This window comes from Sturnus vulgaris, chromosome 3 (assembly GCF_052056855.1).
Source record: "Sturnus vulgaris isolate bStuVul1 chromosome 3, bStuVul1.hap1, whole genome shotgun sequence".
NCBI lineage: Eukaryota > Metazoa > Chordata > Aves > Passeriformes > Sturnidae > Sturnus > Sturnus vulgaris.
This window is the reverse complement of record NC_142245.1, coordinates 105,416,101-105,433,948: the sequence shown is the minus strand read 5'-3', so window position 1 is coordinate 105,433,948 and position 17,848 is coordinate 105,416,101. Positions and strand designations below refer to the sequence as shown.

At 43.5% G+C, this 17,848-nt stretch overlaps 1 protein-coding gene across 1 annotated transcript in view; it reads left to right on the top strand.

Annotated features, from left to right (window-relative positions):
* Nucleotides 1–15,599: 15,599 nt before the first annotated feature.
* LOC106865062 (uncharacterized) overlaps nucleotides 15,600–17,848 on the top strand; it is a 30,762-nt gene continuing 28,513 nt past the window's right edge. The window contains exon 1 of the mRNA XM_088162453.1: nucleotides 15,600–15,908. Within this exon, the coding sequence (XP_088018579.1) occupies nucleotides 15,600–15,908 (309 nt within the window). The remainder of the gene's footprint in view (nucleotides 15,909–17,848) is intronic.

Here is a 17,848-nt window from a genome sequence, read left to right as displayed (position 1 = left end):
CTGCTCTGCCTGTTTGCTCTTGTTAAAAGGCTAGGGACTGGTTTTCAAGTGGGACAGGTTTTTGAGGGCTCATTGTCAACAGCTGTAAGTGCTTTCAGCACAGCTCACACCCAAAGGCAGGTCAGTGAGCATTATGCCTTCTTCCCTTGGAAATGTACTGAGCGACGCCAGAGATGCAATTTTATGTAACGCAGTGGTGCTCTACAGCGTTCTGCAGCAATTTAGGGCCCTTGTGATCCAAACCAGCATGAAGAGACAAGATTACTTTAATAAATACTCACTTCTGCCTCTACATTATCATCAAAACAAAAAGTTTTACATGACCTCAGCTTCAGGCATGCTGATTTTCAATGGCAGCGTGGTGCACTGATGCACATGGCAGTTCCAGTTTCACAGCTGAAGCATGTGCCACAAATTAATACAAAATAATAAATTAATAACAAAGTTTTGGCTTCCCCTATATAGGGGGAGGACCTAGATGCTGCAATGCATATAATTGTATCCTTAGATTTTACAATAGTTTCCTCTGTGGGCAGAAACTTTAGAGCCCCCAGATTAATATAATTAAACCAAAGTAAATGCCAAGGGAATAAGGGCTGCAATATAAACTGCCTAAACTCTGACTCCTCAGTGGATACCTTGCTTTTATAAGAACCACCAAGTCAGAGTATGACCCTGAGTGCCCAGTCATTGCCTCCAGGCTGTCATGGGGAAAGCAAAGGCTCATCTTACCACCTGCTAATTCTCGAAAGTGCATAGTGAAATACAACATCTGAAAGGGCAGGACCGAGCTTTACATCACTTTTTAATTCAATGGCTCGTTCATTCAAATAAGATTTACAAAGACATTATGCAATTTTGCAGCACGCAGTCATCAGGGTTGTGTAATGAATATCTAACCTGCAGCCTGCAAGCCTTAATTGGATGTAGATCATCTCATGACCATGGCTGGGAAGCAAACAGGGGCCATGCACCAACTGAGCTTGTAAAAATGTGTTGAAGTCTCTGACTCAGTTGTTGTCTTATATAAAAGAGAAATTCTGGAGAATTGTGAAACCTCATGAGTTATGCAAGGAGGGAGTTTAATTGCTATTATTGAATCTGTAAATTTTTTGCGCTGCTAGTAGCTTTTAATTACTCATTACATTTTGAGCACTTGACAATTAGAAATAAGAACTGCAGGCAAATTTGTCCTTGATACTTTCTTTAGAGTAATGGAAAGTTAAACCTATCCATACAGCTTATTTTACAGAGGTATATAATTCATACATGATATAATGAAAAAGAAAAGCTAATAAAAATCTTACTCACTTGTTTCTCCCTGAGAACTTGTCAAAGAGATTAAACATTTCTCATTAACAGTGTTTTAACTTCTACTAGAAAGGTTTTCACACCTTGAGAGTCTCCAAAAGCATTTATTTGTGTTACCAAAAAGCATTTCTGGAAGTTATAACACACACGCATCTATTTTCTGGCCTGCAGTTTACTGGGAATATTGACATAGTTTCTTGCAAACGAAAGATGTAAAAAAAGTAAAAATACAATATTTATTGCTACATGTATGAAAATCTAATTATAAAAACTTGTCACAATTAATTTGAAGAAAAAACTATTTCTCATTTAAAAATTGCAAATGTGTCATCAGGAAGGAAAAACAGAAACTTAAGTATGCCTCATTATCTTCCAAAGTTTTTGAGTGCTAATGGAGTGAAAGACTGAATGCTTTGATTTTTTTTTTAAATGGACATCTGCAACCATTCTTATAGAAAAATCAGAAGAAAACAAGCAAAAATGCATGTGATAATGATTCATCCTTGCACTTGTAAACATGGCATAAGCATTCGACACAAGGAAATGGACGTCAGTTCAGCAGAAAGAAACATAATGTACACTAAGCCAAAAAAGATAGGATTATTTCAAATAATGCTGACCTCGGTCTCCCTTGTCCCTTAGCATAGTCCCCATGCCCATGGCAGTGACAGTCACTGGGCTTAACTGAATTCCCAGTTACATTTCTGTTGCCACTACTGGGTTTAATTTACTTATTTGGTTTATTAGGCAGTTAATGACTTGTGTGAATTCAGGTGTCTGTGATTATCAATATCAGTATTGCTCAATACTTGAGATTGAGTCTCCATTGATTTTATTAACCAGAAAGAAGTACAGAGCCTAAATTGTGGTAACGGGGGGGGAAAAAAGTATCACACTGGTGTTCCTGTATTTTCATAGATTAACTTTCCTCTTAGTCTTTGCTCTGCACATCCTCAGGGTTGCAGCAATTCATTCTGGTGGCTGATCTCAGTTTAGTAATTTAATTTTTTTGTTTCTCATGTAGCAGAGTGATGGCACATATAAACCAAGCATGTCAATTTGATTTGAGTATTTTGACTTCTCCTCTGACATCTTTACAGCATAAGCACAACAATAATAAATCTCTGACATTATTTATTTTTTGCTCTCAAAATCCCTGGCTAAGCTCAGGAGATGAATGTAACTTATTTCTGCACAAAGGTGATGATTAGATTTTTGCCCTAAAGGTTCAAGGTGGCTATAAAAATAATTGAATCATTACCCATGGAGGTATTTAAAAGAAAGACATGCAGATATGGCGCTCAGGGACATGGCTTAGTAGGTGACACACACCTTAGTAGGTGCTTAGCAGTGATGGTTAATGGGTGGACTCTGTGATCTTAGAGGTCTTCTCCACCTCTCAGACCTCAAAGGATTCTATGATTCTGTGAATTAGCATAATTTCAAGGTTTATTCCCATAGCCAGGTTCTCCTGGTAGCCAGAAGGAGATGGCAGGATGTGGAGAGTGTTTTGGGGCTGGATGTGCCCGAGTGCTGCCCAGGACAGCTCGGTGATCCAGGTACATCCCAACAGGTACTGGTGCCTGTGCCTGGGCCAGTGTCCTTCATTCCTGGAGTTTGCTGGTGCCAACACACCCGATAAAGTCAGACTTCCAGCTCCAGCCACCTACCCGGGGTAGTTACAAAACAGACCCAAATTACGTGAAGCTCACTCAGCCCACCACTGGATATTTATTTACCCTTGCCACTCTCAGGCAAACTTTTCAGCCGGGTGGTGAAGAATTTGATGCTAAACCAAAGCTGAAGCCAAAACCCCAAAGGCTGAGAAGCAGTGAGAGGCAGTGGCACAGAGCTGTGGATCCTGGTAGCCTGCGGTGCCCCTGGCTCACCTGCCCCTGTTTTGGGTTACACAGTGTGGGTGACTCAGCCAGGGAGAGGGAGCCCCGGGAGGGGGAAATAAATGTGTTTGGAGGAGGAAATTGAAGGAAGAAGAGTATTTTCTCTAGGGGAGTAGAGTGGTATGTAGGACTGCTCGGTGGAAATCCAACATAAACCTTGCACAAGCCTGACTGCTATGATCCCCACGACTGTCTTCTCATTCCTTAAGTAATTGAGGCTTCAGCTCAGCAAAGCATTAAAGCTCAGGCTTCATTTTATGCTGTCAGTAAGTGCTTTGCTGAACAGGGGCTTAAAGTATCAAGCTCCTTGCATGAGATTTATCCCACCTAATTTTAGACATTTGCCGTGCAGATATCTATACCAGAGCTAGTGATCCCAGGCTCTCCCCATTGTGAATGAGGACAAATAAACATCTCTGGGGTGCTGTTCATTAGGCCTACTCTACCCTAGAACAAGAAATAGCAATCATAGAAGTATTTGCAATCAGAGCTCAAAATAGCTAAATCAGATGTAAACATCCACAATCTGTGTACCTACATTCATGCACCTGACCCACAACAGCCTCTGACAACAGATGAGTAGGAACAAACCCATACCAATTGGGAGAAATCAGGAAAATGCAAGCTGAATTTTAACAGAGAACGGAAACTGAAAATTATTTTCTCCCTGAGAAAGTTACACTTGGAATTGTTTTTGAGACAAACAGAGGAAGAACAGAATAGGCCATTGTTATTCCCTTATTTAAGGCATGATTTCTTTCATACTTACATTGTTTGAGATTGCTTCCCTGCCTCCATTGGTTACTGGGGGTTCCTACTCACCCCCAGTAACTTTTAGAAAGCTGTAGTTAGGTGAGGTCAATCTCCTCTTGTGTCAGACAGATATTTTTGAAGGAGGAATCTCAAATATTTAAGATATTTCTGCAAAGTTATTTGATTGAGAACTCAAGTTTCTCTGAATATTGAAAACCACAGCTTTCCCTGCATAGGCAACTGTGATGTAAACTTCTGGGAATCACTGCAAACATGGGAATGCCTGGAATCCCTCTGGGAAATAACTGCAAAACCTTTAATCCCTGTTATCTCTGAGAGCACATATTTTTGTTTGCTTGATTAGCAGTGGGAGAGGATGAATGATTGGTGTGTTGGGCAGTAAAGCTGTGTGCTGTTCCTCTGCTGCTCGTTCCTGGGCAAACAGTCCTGAGCAGAGAGCAGCAGCCCTGCTTGGTGTGAAGTGGTGGGAGGCAGGGAATGTGTGGCAAACACAGAAACAGCAGCAACAACTGCAGCTGTTGAAAGTACAATACAGTGACCAGTACTGTTAGACTTGGTTGGTGCTTAATCACAGGATCACAGGATCACAGAATCACAGGATCACAGGATCACAGAATCACAGAATCACAGGATCACAGGATCACAGGATCACAGAATCACAGAATCACAGCATGGCTTGGGTTGGAGTTCCACCCCTCTGACACCTTCCACTAGAGCAGGCTGCTCAGCACCCCATCTAACCTGGTATTGAACACTTCCAGGGATGGGGCACCCACAGCTTCTCTGGGAATCCTGTGCCAGTGTCTCACCACCCCCACAGTAAATAATTTCTTCTTAATATCTAATTAGGAAGAATGTCTAATTAATGTGGTCTGACTCCTACGGCAGTAGTTTGGGATGCCCATTTAAGCACTGAATTGAGGCAGTAAGTTAGGAGTAAAATTGCTTGACATTTCCTTCTGTGAGACAGGCAGTGAAGACAGGCAGCTCCAGAAAATAATTCATCCTATCCCAAAGAGAAAATTTAAAATTTGTGGACTGAACATCTCTCTGAATACAACAGTCTCTCTTTCTAATGGCAGGAAAGTCATGACATACTTAACAGTGGTGGATAGTTCACTTCTTAAATATTTCTAATGCCAACACTGCTAATACAGAATCTTACCACTGGAAAATTCTTTTTTTCTGCACTTTGACGTCTATTAAAATGAGGACCATGCTGAGATTGCTGCTTCCGTGTGCTCTCACAGGGCAGCTGATAACAGAGCTCTGGGCTCTGTGAAGCCCACAGGGGGAAAATTCATGTACAGGACTACAAGACATCTTTCTATTTTGACATCTAGAATTTTCTGACTCTAATGTGAAAGCTTCTACCACAAGCCAGAGAGCTATGTGGGGACTAGGTCTAGTAAAGAGTGTATTTTACTTGGGGACAGATTCTGTCTGGGTGTTTTGTGGGACCCAAAGAAGAGGAAATGATTCACTGACAAAGTGGGGGAACAGATGCCTTGACTCACAGTTTCCTGCTCTAACCACTAGGCAATTCCTCTAGCAATTCTTAGTGCATCAAAAGGATGGATTAGTTTCTTAATTCCTTAAACATCATGAAATAGTTTTCCAGTATTACACATCCAGGCTTACCATATTGCCAGCTGGAGGAAGTTCTCTAGGTTACATTCTGTAAGTTTGTAGAAAAAGTGCCAAACTAAGTGTATTTGCCTGTCCAAATGCTAATTGCTGACGGAACCAAAATACAGTGTACTGCATTCCTCCTATGTGGAGGGCTGGGGACTACAGGGTTGATTTACCCTTATCTCACTTAGTTCATGAAATTCCAAACATAACAGAAGATACTTTTTGTGCCTAATTCGGTAAGATTCTGGATGATGGTTAAGAAGCACAAAAGGATTATGTCCACATAAAAGCAAATTTTAGACATTACTGTTCAATTAAATCATTCTGGGGTTTCACTTTCTTTCCAGTAAATAGAATTTCTTTGTATCCATGATCACTGTAAATGGTTTCTAGATCATACAAGGATGATCAAAAGAGTGATTTATCAGGCATGGGTGCAAAAAGCTTATACTTACACTTAAGCTGTCACCTGTACTTGAGAATCTTAAACAAAACTCCACTGCTATCAGATTGTCTCATATATGTTGTTTCTTCTACAATTATTTCTACTAAAGAGAAAACACACTATTTTCAAAACTGGTATGCTTAGGCTGACAAATCCACAGGCTCCCCTTGAAGGAACGCTCAGACTCACAGCCCAGGCAGTATTTCCCCTTGCAGGCTGGTTTTAGTTTTAGGACTGTGCCATCTGCTGTTGGAATTGCAGATTTCCCTGGGTCGGCACAGTCTGCAGTAGTGAGCTCTGACGGCCTGGCCACACATGACTGTGATTTATCCCAGATGAGGGACACGTTGTAGAGTGATTGCCATCCCTGTCAGAGGCTTCAACCTTCCCGGGATCATTTATTTCACTGCTTTGAAGGGCTCCCATTTTTCCCTCCTGCTCCGAAGTATCAAAGGTGGTATGACACACATGGGATGCAGAGTCATATTCTACAATATTAAATTTTAGCAGAAAATAGAACCTCCTTCTGCTCTTCAGTTCCATGAACAGAGAAGGTGCACAGAAAACTAAGGAATGGGCAATTTCACCTTCCCAGTCTTATACTTTAGTTCCCATTGTTTGTATGCTTGTGGGATCACTATCAGAGCTATTAAAAACTAGACTGAACAATAGAGATATTATTCTGTTGCTGAAACTGGATTGCACTCTTAACCACAAGCATCTCCTATCTGCCAACATGAAAGTGATACCACTTTGGGAAAACTGAAAATGGCTGTGCACTGGGTACTCAGATTCCTTTCCAGGGTAACCCACATCCTCTGCAGAAGCATTTCTGAGCTCAAAGGTCTACGAGGAAAGACTGCCAGGGAAATATTCCCAAATGTATTTTCAATTTTAGTATTACAACAGGGGGCATCTTCCTGGCAGTCACTGCAGAACAGGCATGCTGTGCTCCATGCCTGTCTATGGCAGCTCAAAAAATGAGGCAGTTGGTACATGGATGAGCTCTCCGAGGGTACAATGCCATATTTTGAGAGACACAACTGATCTGGAACTTCTTAAAGCCACTCCTGTTTCCTGCTATAACTATATCTGACTGCCTCACATGACCAACATGCCTACCTGCTGACACTACTAGAAAAGGAAATGTCTTACATTTTAGACACAAAATTATGTGAGCAGCTAGTTAATAGGGTATTGTTACTGAGAGCTGTAGGACCTGGCACCTTTGGCACGTGTCTAATGAGGGGGATGTATATGCCTAGGGATCAAACTGAGAATGGCCAGCACACCACACAATAAGCTCATTAGAAATACTGAAGCATACACCTTAAATCTTGTTCTGATTCAGGGTTTAGGCAGTTTTTAAGGCTTGTTTTTCTCTCAACAGCATGAAGAACTCCCAGGTCAACAAGCATCATTAATATTTGCAGCTGGCATGACACCAGTGCTCCTCCAAATACCTGTCCCCAAGACTTTAGGTGTCCATCCTACCATCAACAGATCCTGCACCAAAATGAATGCAGGAACCCCCCTGGCCATGCCAGCCCACCCCACTGGTCACATTAGCTGACCCCACTGGCCACACCAACTGACCGTGCTGGCCACACCAGCCCATGGCTTGTGGAACCTGCCCCAGTGCTGCTCACAGGCATAGGACATTCTGAAGTTAGAACCTCAGAGGGAGAGCAAGGGGTGATGTTGCCTTCTGTAGACCATGGGCTGGTGGAGTTTGGGGAATCCTGATCTAAGAATACAAGCACATAAAGGATATGAAAGCAAAGCCATTAGATCCTGAGCTGAAATGACTTGGCCAGTGTTACCCAGCAGAGTTGGGAAGTGAACATGGCCCCCAAAGGTCATGTAAACCATGGTTTGTTTTCAAGTTGAGAAATAAAATGGAAAATATCAGGAACACAAGTAAAAATCCCTTTTGCAGACTGAGAATGTGACTAATATTGGTGTTCCTCCTCTGCTTCTTTTAATTATACTAGAATTTTTTTATAACAGCAAATAATTCAATTTCAGATGGACACACAATGAGGTGTCAGCAGCGACCCTTGACATAACGATGGCCAGCATTTCCTTGCAGGATCTGAGTTTTTCCCACAGGACATACCATCCACACCTTTTTTCCATGGGAGCTGCCTTCTCCCAATACTGCCTGCAGCCTGAGGCTACTTAGAGGAGAGCTGTAAAGAGGTCAAGGTGCTGAAGACCTTTCCCAGTTTTCCCAGCTTCAGGAGGTTTCAGAGCGAACCTTGGGCCAGAAGCAGGACTACAAATGAAACAGGAGGGCTGAAAGCTGGAGGCAAAAGCAGCTGTGAGTATTTGACCATGAGGGCTTCAGTGAGAGCAAGACATGAAGGGAAGTGAGCTCATCCTGGAGGGAGGCCTTGGGATCCAGCGATCACCAGACAGACCTGGAAGATGGAGCTGGGCATGGAGCCACCTGCTCCTGCCTCAGCTGCCCCCTCCTGCCTGTCCCGAGGCCAGCACAGCTCTGCCCAGCAGCAGCACAACTCAGATAGAGAAAATGAGCCTTGGTGTGACTGTGTTGCATGGGATCTATGGACCACGGCAAGCTGCAGGCAGCACAGTTTTTGGAGGCTGAGAAAAGACACATCCATCTCTGCAGATGTCTCATACAGTGAATTTAAGCTCAATACCCTAAATTTAGAACAACATTACATGAAAGAAGCCTGAAATGCAGGGAACTGCTAAAGGACTTGAACTTGGCTTAAACACACACTCCTACAGACACTCAGAAAATTGCAAGGTACTCCCTTCTGAAAAATAGCTACCAAATACGCAGCCTTCCCTTCTGAAATGCTGCATTATGTGGGAAGAAATGCAGAAGAACAAGTAACCCTGTGCATGAGAGTCTCCAGTAGTACTGCTGCAACAACATGTTGCTGTATGGTGCAGCTGGCAGGCTGGTGGGATGGCTCTGAGCTCTAAATTATACCATGTTTTGAGAGATGCAGCCCCAGAAATGAAATGTTATCAGTCTAAGTTACAATATAGTTGCCATAGCAATTATAAAATGGGAAACCATTGGCGTCATTTATTTCATTGTCACATGCCTTATGGTGAAATCTTGGCACTCTGGGTTGTGGAAGGAAACAACAAATGTGGGGTTTATCCCAAGTGGCTGAGGGTTTTTTGTGTAGGCTGAGCAGAAGAGCAACAACCCCAACAAATCCTGACTGTCTGGATCCTTGGGGAACAACTCAGAGACACAGTCTTCAGAACCAGACAAAATCGTAGTTTTGGTAGAAAAACCTTAGGACTTAGCTGCAAATTGACATTTCTGCTAAAAAGCCAGATCCAGAATCTTCTTTGTGATTGCTGTAGTCCTGTGGCCTGGCTGCTCACAGGACAGTCCTTATTAGAGCAAGCCTGTATGCACTTGAACCACAGGCAGCTGCAGCCATGGAGGAGACTCAGCCCTTCACTGTGACATCTCCTTTGAAGGAACCAGGGTCACATTGTATTTAATTGAAATTAATAAACTGGCTAGGAAGCAGAAAAAAACATGAGCAGCCAGATGCACTTGTGCCTCTCATATGTTGATGAGGAAAAGAGAGCTGAAATGATCCCACACCATGTGTCTAAGATCAAGTTAAAAGGTTACAAAGGCTGAATGCTACTTCTTCAAAAGACAATGCAGAAAAAGGATGTCGAGGGAATGTGCAAAATAAGAGACTCCAAAACCAGCAAGAGACCTATTGGAATACCTTTTGGTGGGAAATACAGTTTTAATATATTTTATTTGTCTGAAGTGAGTCTAAGAGGTAACATACATGTGACACATGTATGAAGCAGTTTCTCAGGAGGAACTCGAGAATGATATTGCTGTCAGAGCAAGTCACAGAAATCAGTGATGGGAAACCAGAGCTAGATAACATTAAATTAGCAAGAAAATGTAGGTTTTTTCACGTGGAGGATGACTAAATATGAGAAGAAACCATGGAGGATGTGGTGGATGTGGTACATTTTTCAGACCTCCACATCTCCAGATCAACGTGGAAGATCCTCTTCAGATGTGAAGCTTATCTGAACACATCTAGGGACAGCCATGCCTTTGATACCCAGATCGAATGAGAGTGTGATTCTGCCTGAACACTGCAGTGTAGCCACACTTCTATCAGTGGATGTGTATTCAGACATTTTTAACACTAAAGCCTCCCTGAGGGGAGTGATACCTTCCCTCCAGTGTGTCAGCTGCATCTCTCTGAGTGCTGGTTTTGATAGAAATAAACTGTGTGTCATCACTCATTTACTCCATGCTCACTGTGTCGTGTGCCAGTTTGGATTAAAGCAAGGAGAGACATCTTAATCTTAGGAGACTTCTCTGTAGACATCATGTTCCTGTAAAACTGCACACGTGCTGCTGGTTGCTGATGAAGGGACCTAGGAAGTCTTTAAAGCATGAGCTTGAAGTGTTTGTCAAAAGAAACAGCAAATTACCAGCTGGTTTCCCAGACAGCTGGATGTAGGACACAGGCTGAAAAGCACTGAGAATAAATATGCATGGAAAGAACATAATAAAGCCCTGTCTTTTGCTGCTAAACAAATCCATCTATTACTTGTATAAAATATTTATAACAGTATGTTGTAGGTCGCATTCAGCTTTTTTTTTTTTTTTGTAGAGTGGAAGGGAATAAATTTTCCTGCCAGACTCCCAAATCACCACTGAGGAGATGTGCAGAACCAATCCTGCATTATATTCATGCAGCTCTGCACAGCCTTCCACCCAGAGGAAGAGTGGGTGCTAAGAGTTCGAGTGACCTGGGGCACTTAACAGCTTCTTTCTGAATTGTTTGACAGGGATGCAAACCTTTTCACCTCCAGGAAAGCAGTTATGCATTCTTTTATGTCTACTTGCTCTCAAGGCCTTTGATTTTATCTTTAAACCAGCAGTGTTTACGGTTCTCAAGATGATCGTGCTCTGCTAAACAAGCTCCTTTGTCCCATAGTGTGGCTGACAAATCTGCCAGTGAAACAATTTTACTATTCAGCAGCTTCAGTTCTGCCTCCAACTTTTTCTGTGTCGCCTTTGAACTGCCACTGCTGCATTGATGCCTGCTCTGGCTCTGCCTGCCATGCATGTCATTGCTATAGCCCATTAAAAGCAGTTGCAGCCGTGCTTACCACTGGCTTCCTCCTTCCTTTGAAGCCGCTTTCTTTGACTGGTCTTAATTAATGCATAAGCTGGGAAAGTGCCTTCTTTCCTCCTTTCAAGATGTTTTTTGTTTCTTTGTTTTAGTTTCATGTCTTTGGCTGAATAGATGTTTCCAGTATGTTCTTTATGAAAATGAAAGGGAAATTGAAGCTTACACAACTTTTTTATTGGTGAAAGAAACCCAGGCCATGGTCTTTCTTTGACTGCTTACCATTGCGTGCTTTTTTGACTGCATTTCTTCTCTCTATTCAGGAAAGCCAAGTAACATGATTAAAGTCTTCTTCCAACTCAAAGACTTTGACAGCAAACAAAGATGGATCACTTACCAACTGAATGAATCATGTACAGGAAACCAAGGCAAGTGTTAAACATATTTACTAGGGGAATCAGTTAAGAATGGTATGCTGAAGATCTGCAATTAATTAACAGCAGTTCCCTGTACTGAAACAAGAGATTGAAAAGCTATTAGATAATTAGTAAAATTCTATAAAGCTGCATTCCTCAAAGCAGCCACAGATGCCGAAAGGAAATGCCGGACTGCTAGGCCAGATACCAACTTGTCAAGGAATTAATCATCTTATTTAATGGCAAATACCTGGCCACGTGGGCAGCCGTGCCAAAGAGCTGAATAGTCTGAACAGATGGAGCACTCCTCTCTCATTACTGCTTATTGTCATGCTGCTGCCAGGCGTGCAGCCACCACCTTCCTCAGCTTCCTCATCGACTTCATCAGCTTTAGGCATGTCCATGGAAAGTCACTGCTGCACCAGGGCTTCAGACGGGAGGAAAAATGGGAGAAGTTTGTGAATTACGGGAGTATGTGGTGAATACATGTCTTGCACATCAGGAGATGAACCTCAGGATTTGGTGCAAATGTCCCTTCAAGCCTGTAAAGAAGCAGGTAGTGAGACCATCTCAGCCTGTAAATGAGCTTCATTCCAGCAGAGCAGGAGGGTCCCAGCCCACAGCAGGGCTCTGCAGCAGGAGCCTTGCTGGGGGACACATCCTCGCCCAGCGTTTCATTACCCACGAATGCCAGAAACAGAGAACTGTGCTTTGATCTCAGCCACTTCCAAACATCCTCCTGCCCACATCTGCACAGTGCTCCCCCAAAACCTTTCCCAGCTGTGGGCTCAGAAACACAGAGACTGCTCTATGTCACTTAAAAGGGTGCAAACCCCCAGTTTTCCATGCAGTTACCCCAAATCCCCGAGGCTCAGAGAGAGGAAAGCAAAGCCTTGTGTTCCTGGGAGAAGGGTCTGTTCTGAACGACCTGGTCAGCACCAAGGGAAGGCACAGCTCATGCTCTGCCCTTATTCTGGCATTTCTGAGCAGCTGCTTAGAAACAAAACTCCTCTGCCTTCTTTCAGATGCAGCTTGCTCAACCCCTGAAGATGAAGGGAGTCTGATTAAAGAGGTCTCCTCACTGCCCCTGGTTTAGACGGGACCTCAAAAGATGATTTTGCAGCAGTTTAAAAGCCTCCTCTCTATATCTCTGACTTGTTTGAAATCACTAATTTTTCTATCATTAAACATGAGCAGTGTCAGGGTAGGGCATTTCTCTTGGCTTTTTTGGGAGAATCCTTAAGTCTACTGTTAATACATCAGGTCAGAACCTTATTTCTGTGAAATGTTATAAAAACAATAATTTAATTACTTCCTTTTTTAGAAAATTTAATTTTTTAATGATTCAATAGAAAATTGAAATGAAAATAATGCTTTGATTTCAGCTAGAAAACTCTGTTTTGCCTTTACCATGAAAACTTCCCAAACCAAGATTTTTGCGGGTTTTTTTTTCAGTTGCCATATGACTTTTTCAAAATCAAACACCTTTCATGAAATATTTAAACATTAATAAGACTGGATTTTTCTTCAGAAAACATCCCAAAGCCTACCTTCATAATTTTGGCACCCTGAATGACAAACTCTGCACAGAAGCAGACAGGTTTGACCAGAACCCATCAGACATTAATGCCTGCACTATTTTGTCAGTGAAAAGCCACCACATTTTGGTCCACAACAGACAGGTGGTTCCAGCTCCTAATTATTGGACTTTCTGTCCAGGTATGAAGGGAGAACAACTCCCCATCTGACATTTGCAATTAGCTCATGTCACACAAAAATGGAAAAATATCTCCTCAAGTTTGCAATAAAATTTCAGTCTTTCCATATGACATGACATGATAATAATTTGTGCTGTTTTCATGGAGTGAAAGTGTAAGAGATATGCTGCCAAATGAGCCTGTAATAATACTAGAAAAAAAAAGTCTAGTATGATGATGCTTATCTTTTTAAATAAATGCCATTAGAGGCCAGCCACAGTAATTGCCTCTATTGAAGAAAAAAAGAAATAGAAGGGAATGGTGCAAAGCAGTAATCTCATACTCAATTAAGCAATGCTGACTCCTGAAATGTCTTTCAGCTAATGGTTCCCCAGCAAAAGAGAAACAAACTAATTTAGATGAGCTGAAAGTAGTGCATTCATGTATGAGCTGAGGTATAGATGGTATGCATTTATAACAGCTAAGACATGAAAAGATGTATCTTCATTTTACAAACAGAGAAATAAAGAAGGGTAAAAAATAAAAATCAAGATAAGGAAAAAAATAAAAGACAAGTATCTAAACTAACCACATAACTGCTATTTTGATCTATGGAGGAAATTTCCCAGTCTCTGACATTTGCACATGACTACTCAGTTATGAGCTCAGGGCTCCAGATGGGTGCAAGATAGACATATTCTCACAAGACATCAATATCAGGCCTAGGAACAGAAACACTCAGATTCCTGAGGTTTTAGACCACAAGATTATTCAGTGTTAAATTTTAGAAGACAGGCAGTATGAGATAGAGACAGAAAATGAGAACTTGTGTGATCCATGTTTAAGCAGAAGCTTCCTATCCCAAGAACAGTATTTAAAGCACCACCATAATCCCACAGCTCTCTCCTATGTATTAAGTATTATATTAAGTACTTCTCCCTCCCTCCTAAAACCTTCTTCTCCCCATAAGGCCATTCAGCACATAATTTTATCCAAAATTCTCCTGCATTTCGTCTGAAAATTTCTAGACTGCTATAAACACCTTATTGTCCTTTCACACACAGAGTTGTTTGGATTGATTGTAGTTAGGTCCGGGACATGGGAATAACAAATCTTTCATTTCTGAAGCGTTGGTAATCCAATGGAAGGAAGGATAACAAGCCTTCCCCATTGCTATCTTTTCAGTGGGTTTGAGTTTGAGCTACAGCACTTGCATTCACGCTAAAGAGAGCAGTCCGTGTTGGGTGTGAAATAAAGCCATGACAGATAAAAGTCATTCTCTTACCAGCCTTTTCTGTGTACTGGATTTACTACAACATGACTTTTAATGCTGTTTTAATTAAATAAGCAATAAGCTGTATTTACTTTTTTTTTTTTTTTTTGTCGTGGTTATGGCCCCTGGTAAGACTCACTGTGTTTGTGCCAGGTGCAAGACACAACCATGCTGGAACGAGGAGTTCACTCCTTCCCTTCACTGCTATTCAATGCTTATTTATTGCTCAGAGGTTGTCCCTCTAGATTGACCAAGGCATAACTCAGCCTTCCACTTTAAAAGAAACTCGGTGGCTTTGAAAAAAAATACTTTCCGAGAGCATCATCCGCACTTATCATCAGGTGTCTGGAGAATTTTCCATCGTGCGCGGCATTGGTCTGTGGTTGGAGGCGCTGTGCCGCGCGTTCTGCTGGCGGAACGCTGCTGCTCGAGGATGAGCCCGAGATGAGAGCGCATCGCGCTGCGTTACATGGCAGCGCTTGTCATCATCACAGCGATGGTGCTCGATAACGACATGTTTGTAGCGCTGCCTGACAACAGAAGTACATCCCTAAAGACTGTTCTGTCTAGACTGGGGAATTTTGCAGACAAGCCTCGTTTGTGAGCATCCCTGCACACCCCATCCTCGGCCAAACATCTGCTCTCAAACCAACGCTGCTGCCCGCAGCTGCTCTGCCTCCAATCGCGTCGCCTTCACCTTTCATCGTGTACCACCACTCTCATCCTTCTCAAGGGAAGACCCATCGCGTGCATTAACCCCTTCCTCCCCCCGCGCCGGCGATCGGCCGCGCCCGGGGTCCCATCCCGCCCCCCGCACGGCGCACCCGCCCTTCGCCACGAGGCTCCCGTAAGCACCGACGTGTCCGCGCCCCCCGGGCCCCCCCGCATCCCCCGCATCCCCCGCCCGCCCGGCCGGTCCCCCCCGCTCCGCTCCGCTCCGCAGCCGCGCCGGTGCCGCTCGGGGCGGCGGCGGCGAGCGCGGCTCCGGCACCAACTTCGGGAGCGGAGCGAGCGGAGCATCCCCGGCGGGGCCATGCTGGGGCCGGCGGCGCGGATGGCGCTGGGCGCGGGGGAGCTGCCGGGCCGGCTGCTGGCGCTGCTCTGGCCGGCGCTGGTGCTGGCGGCTGCCGCGGCCGCGCTGCTCGTCCTGCGGGGGCTGCGGGACCGCGGGGCCGTGCCGGGACCCCCCCGCCGCCGCGCCGCCGGGGAGGCGCAGGAGGAGGAGGAGGAGGAGGAGGAGGAAGAGGAGGAGGAGGAGGAGGATGGCCCTGCGGGGGCCGGCGGCCGAGCGGCCGGGGCGCTGCCGGAGCGGCAGCCGGAGGAACAAAGGCGCACGGCGCAGGTAAGGTTATCGCACCTGGGCCGCTTCCCGGGATGGGAAGAGCATCCTTCCCTCTTTCCTGCCCGGCACCTTTTCAGGGCAGAGAACAGCCCTGCACCCTGTGCGTCCGGCCCCACCGGGCTGCTGCCATCCCATTTCATCCCATCTTATCCCATCCCATCTCATCCCGTCCCGCCCAGAGACGCACCGTCCCGGACCTCTCGGTGTGATTTAGGGGTGAGGGGGCTCAGCATTCCCCTCTGAACCCTTGATGGTGCCATCAAGATGACAGTGCAAGGCAGCAGGTTGTCCGAGCACCTGGCTGGGGGGGTGCTGGCACTGGCCTTTCATCCGCCGTTTTGTCTGACAGCATAACTCCATATCCTCTTAGCAGGGAATTAAGAAAACTCCAGTTAATGCCCATCATATTAAGAAGGACTATAAAGGAATAATATCCATACTACGGTGTTAATACAATGTGCTAATGATGTATATTTACTCCAAATCAAAGCTCTGTTGTTATTGCATTAATACATGGCTGTGAGCTGATGATCATGGCCACCCTGTTGAATATATGCTATGAGTTTGATTTGATGCACCGTGTTGAAGTTTCTGTATGACATTGTCATGACTCTGTTGCTTTGACATGCTGTAAGCTGTCTGTAGCAGAAAATCTCGGTGTAAATCACAGAAAACAATTTCACTGAGGCACTGCAATGTGGAAAGTAAAGCTCTCAGAATAATTTACCAAACATAAGTATGTACTTAAAATTAATACATAGAGATTTTTAAAACATTTTAATCTGTTGCTATTGTCTCCTAGGTTTCATTTCTGAGCAAGACAAACAAAATGAATTTGCAGGATTTTTTAAGTGTGCTATAAAATAAGTGGTTGCGTTCCTCAGGAACAGAAATGTGTCAGGCTTTCCATTGTAACGTTAGTTTTCAAGGGATATTATTTTGTCATAGAAGCTTTAGCTTTTAGTTGTATTATAGTTATCTTTTTATCAACTATTCCATTTTAGGGCATTTTTGCTTTCGTCAGTCAGAGCAGAATCTTGATCTGGCAGCATAAGTACCCCTGAATTAGTAAAGAACAATTAAATCCAAAAGCAATCCAAACAGAGCTGCCAGTGTCAAGGGGTGAAGAGGGATTTCAGTAACAATTTTATTATACCTTTATAATCATCAATACTAGATAACTTGAGTTTCCTGCAGAACCAATGAAAATTTTCCAGAGCCACCAATATGGGAGGCAGCATGGGATAGAAAGGGGAGACACCTACTTTATTGTTTAAACTGTTACTATTATCTCCTAGATATTATCTCATTTCTGAGAAAGACAAACAAAATTGAATTTGCAGGGATTTTTTTAACGTGCGCTATAAAATAAGTGGTTTTGTTCTTCATGAACAAGAATGTGTCAGAGACAGTCCAGGTGCTGTGATGGTGGCAGGGTTATTAGTTCAAGCTGAAGGCACTGATTTAAATAGATACCTTCTAGTCAGGGATGCTGCATTTCACAGGCCTAAGTAACAGAAACCAAAGAAGAGGAGGGATAAACTGAAGGGATAAATTTGTTTACAGTCATGTGCAGTTTCTGCCATTAATCTTATCTTTTCCAGTGCTGAGCGATTCCTCCTCTTTAAGGACTGGGCTCCAGCAGTTGCATTCACACAGTAGCATCATCCTCTATATGAATCCCACTGATTATTGTGCAGAGTATGGAAAACATGATCCTGAGGAGGTGGAGGATGAGAAGAGGATGATCAAGAAAAATAACCTAAAAGATTCTAAAGATAGATAATCCTAAGAAAACATCTTGCATACTGAAATGAAAAACGAAAAGCTTGTCCTCCCATGACAGTACCATGCCTTTTCCTTTCTCTATTTGTCTTTTGTTTTCTTTTCCCCACCCTGCCTTCTCCACTGCTCCTTGTCATTTCCCATCAGATTCTCTC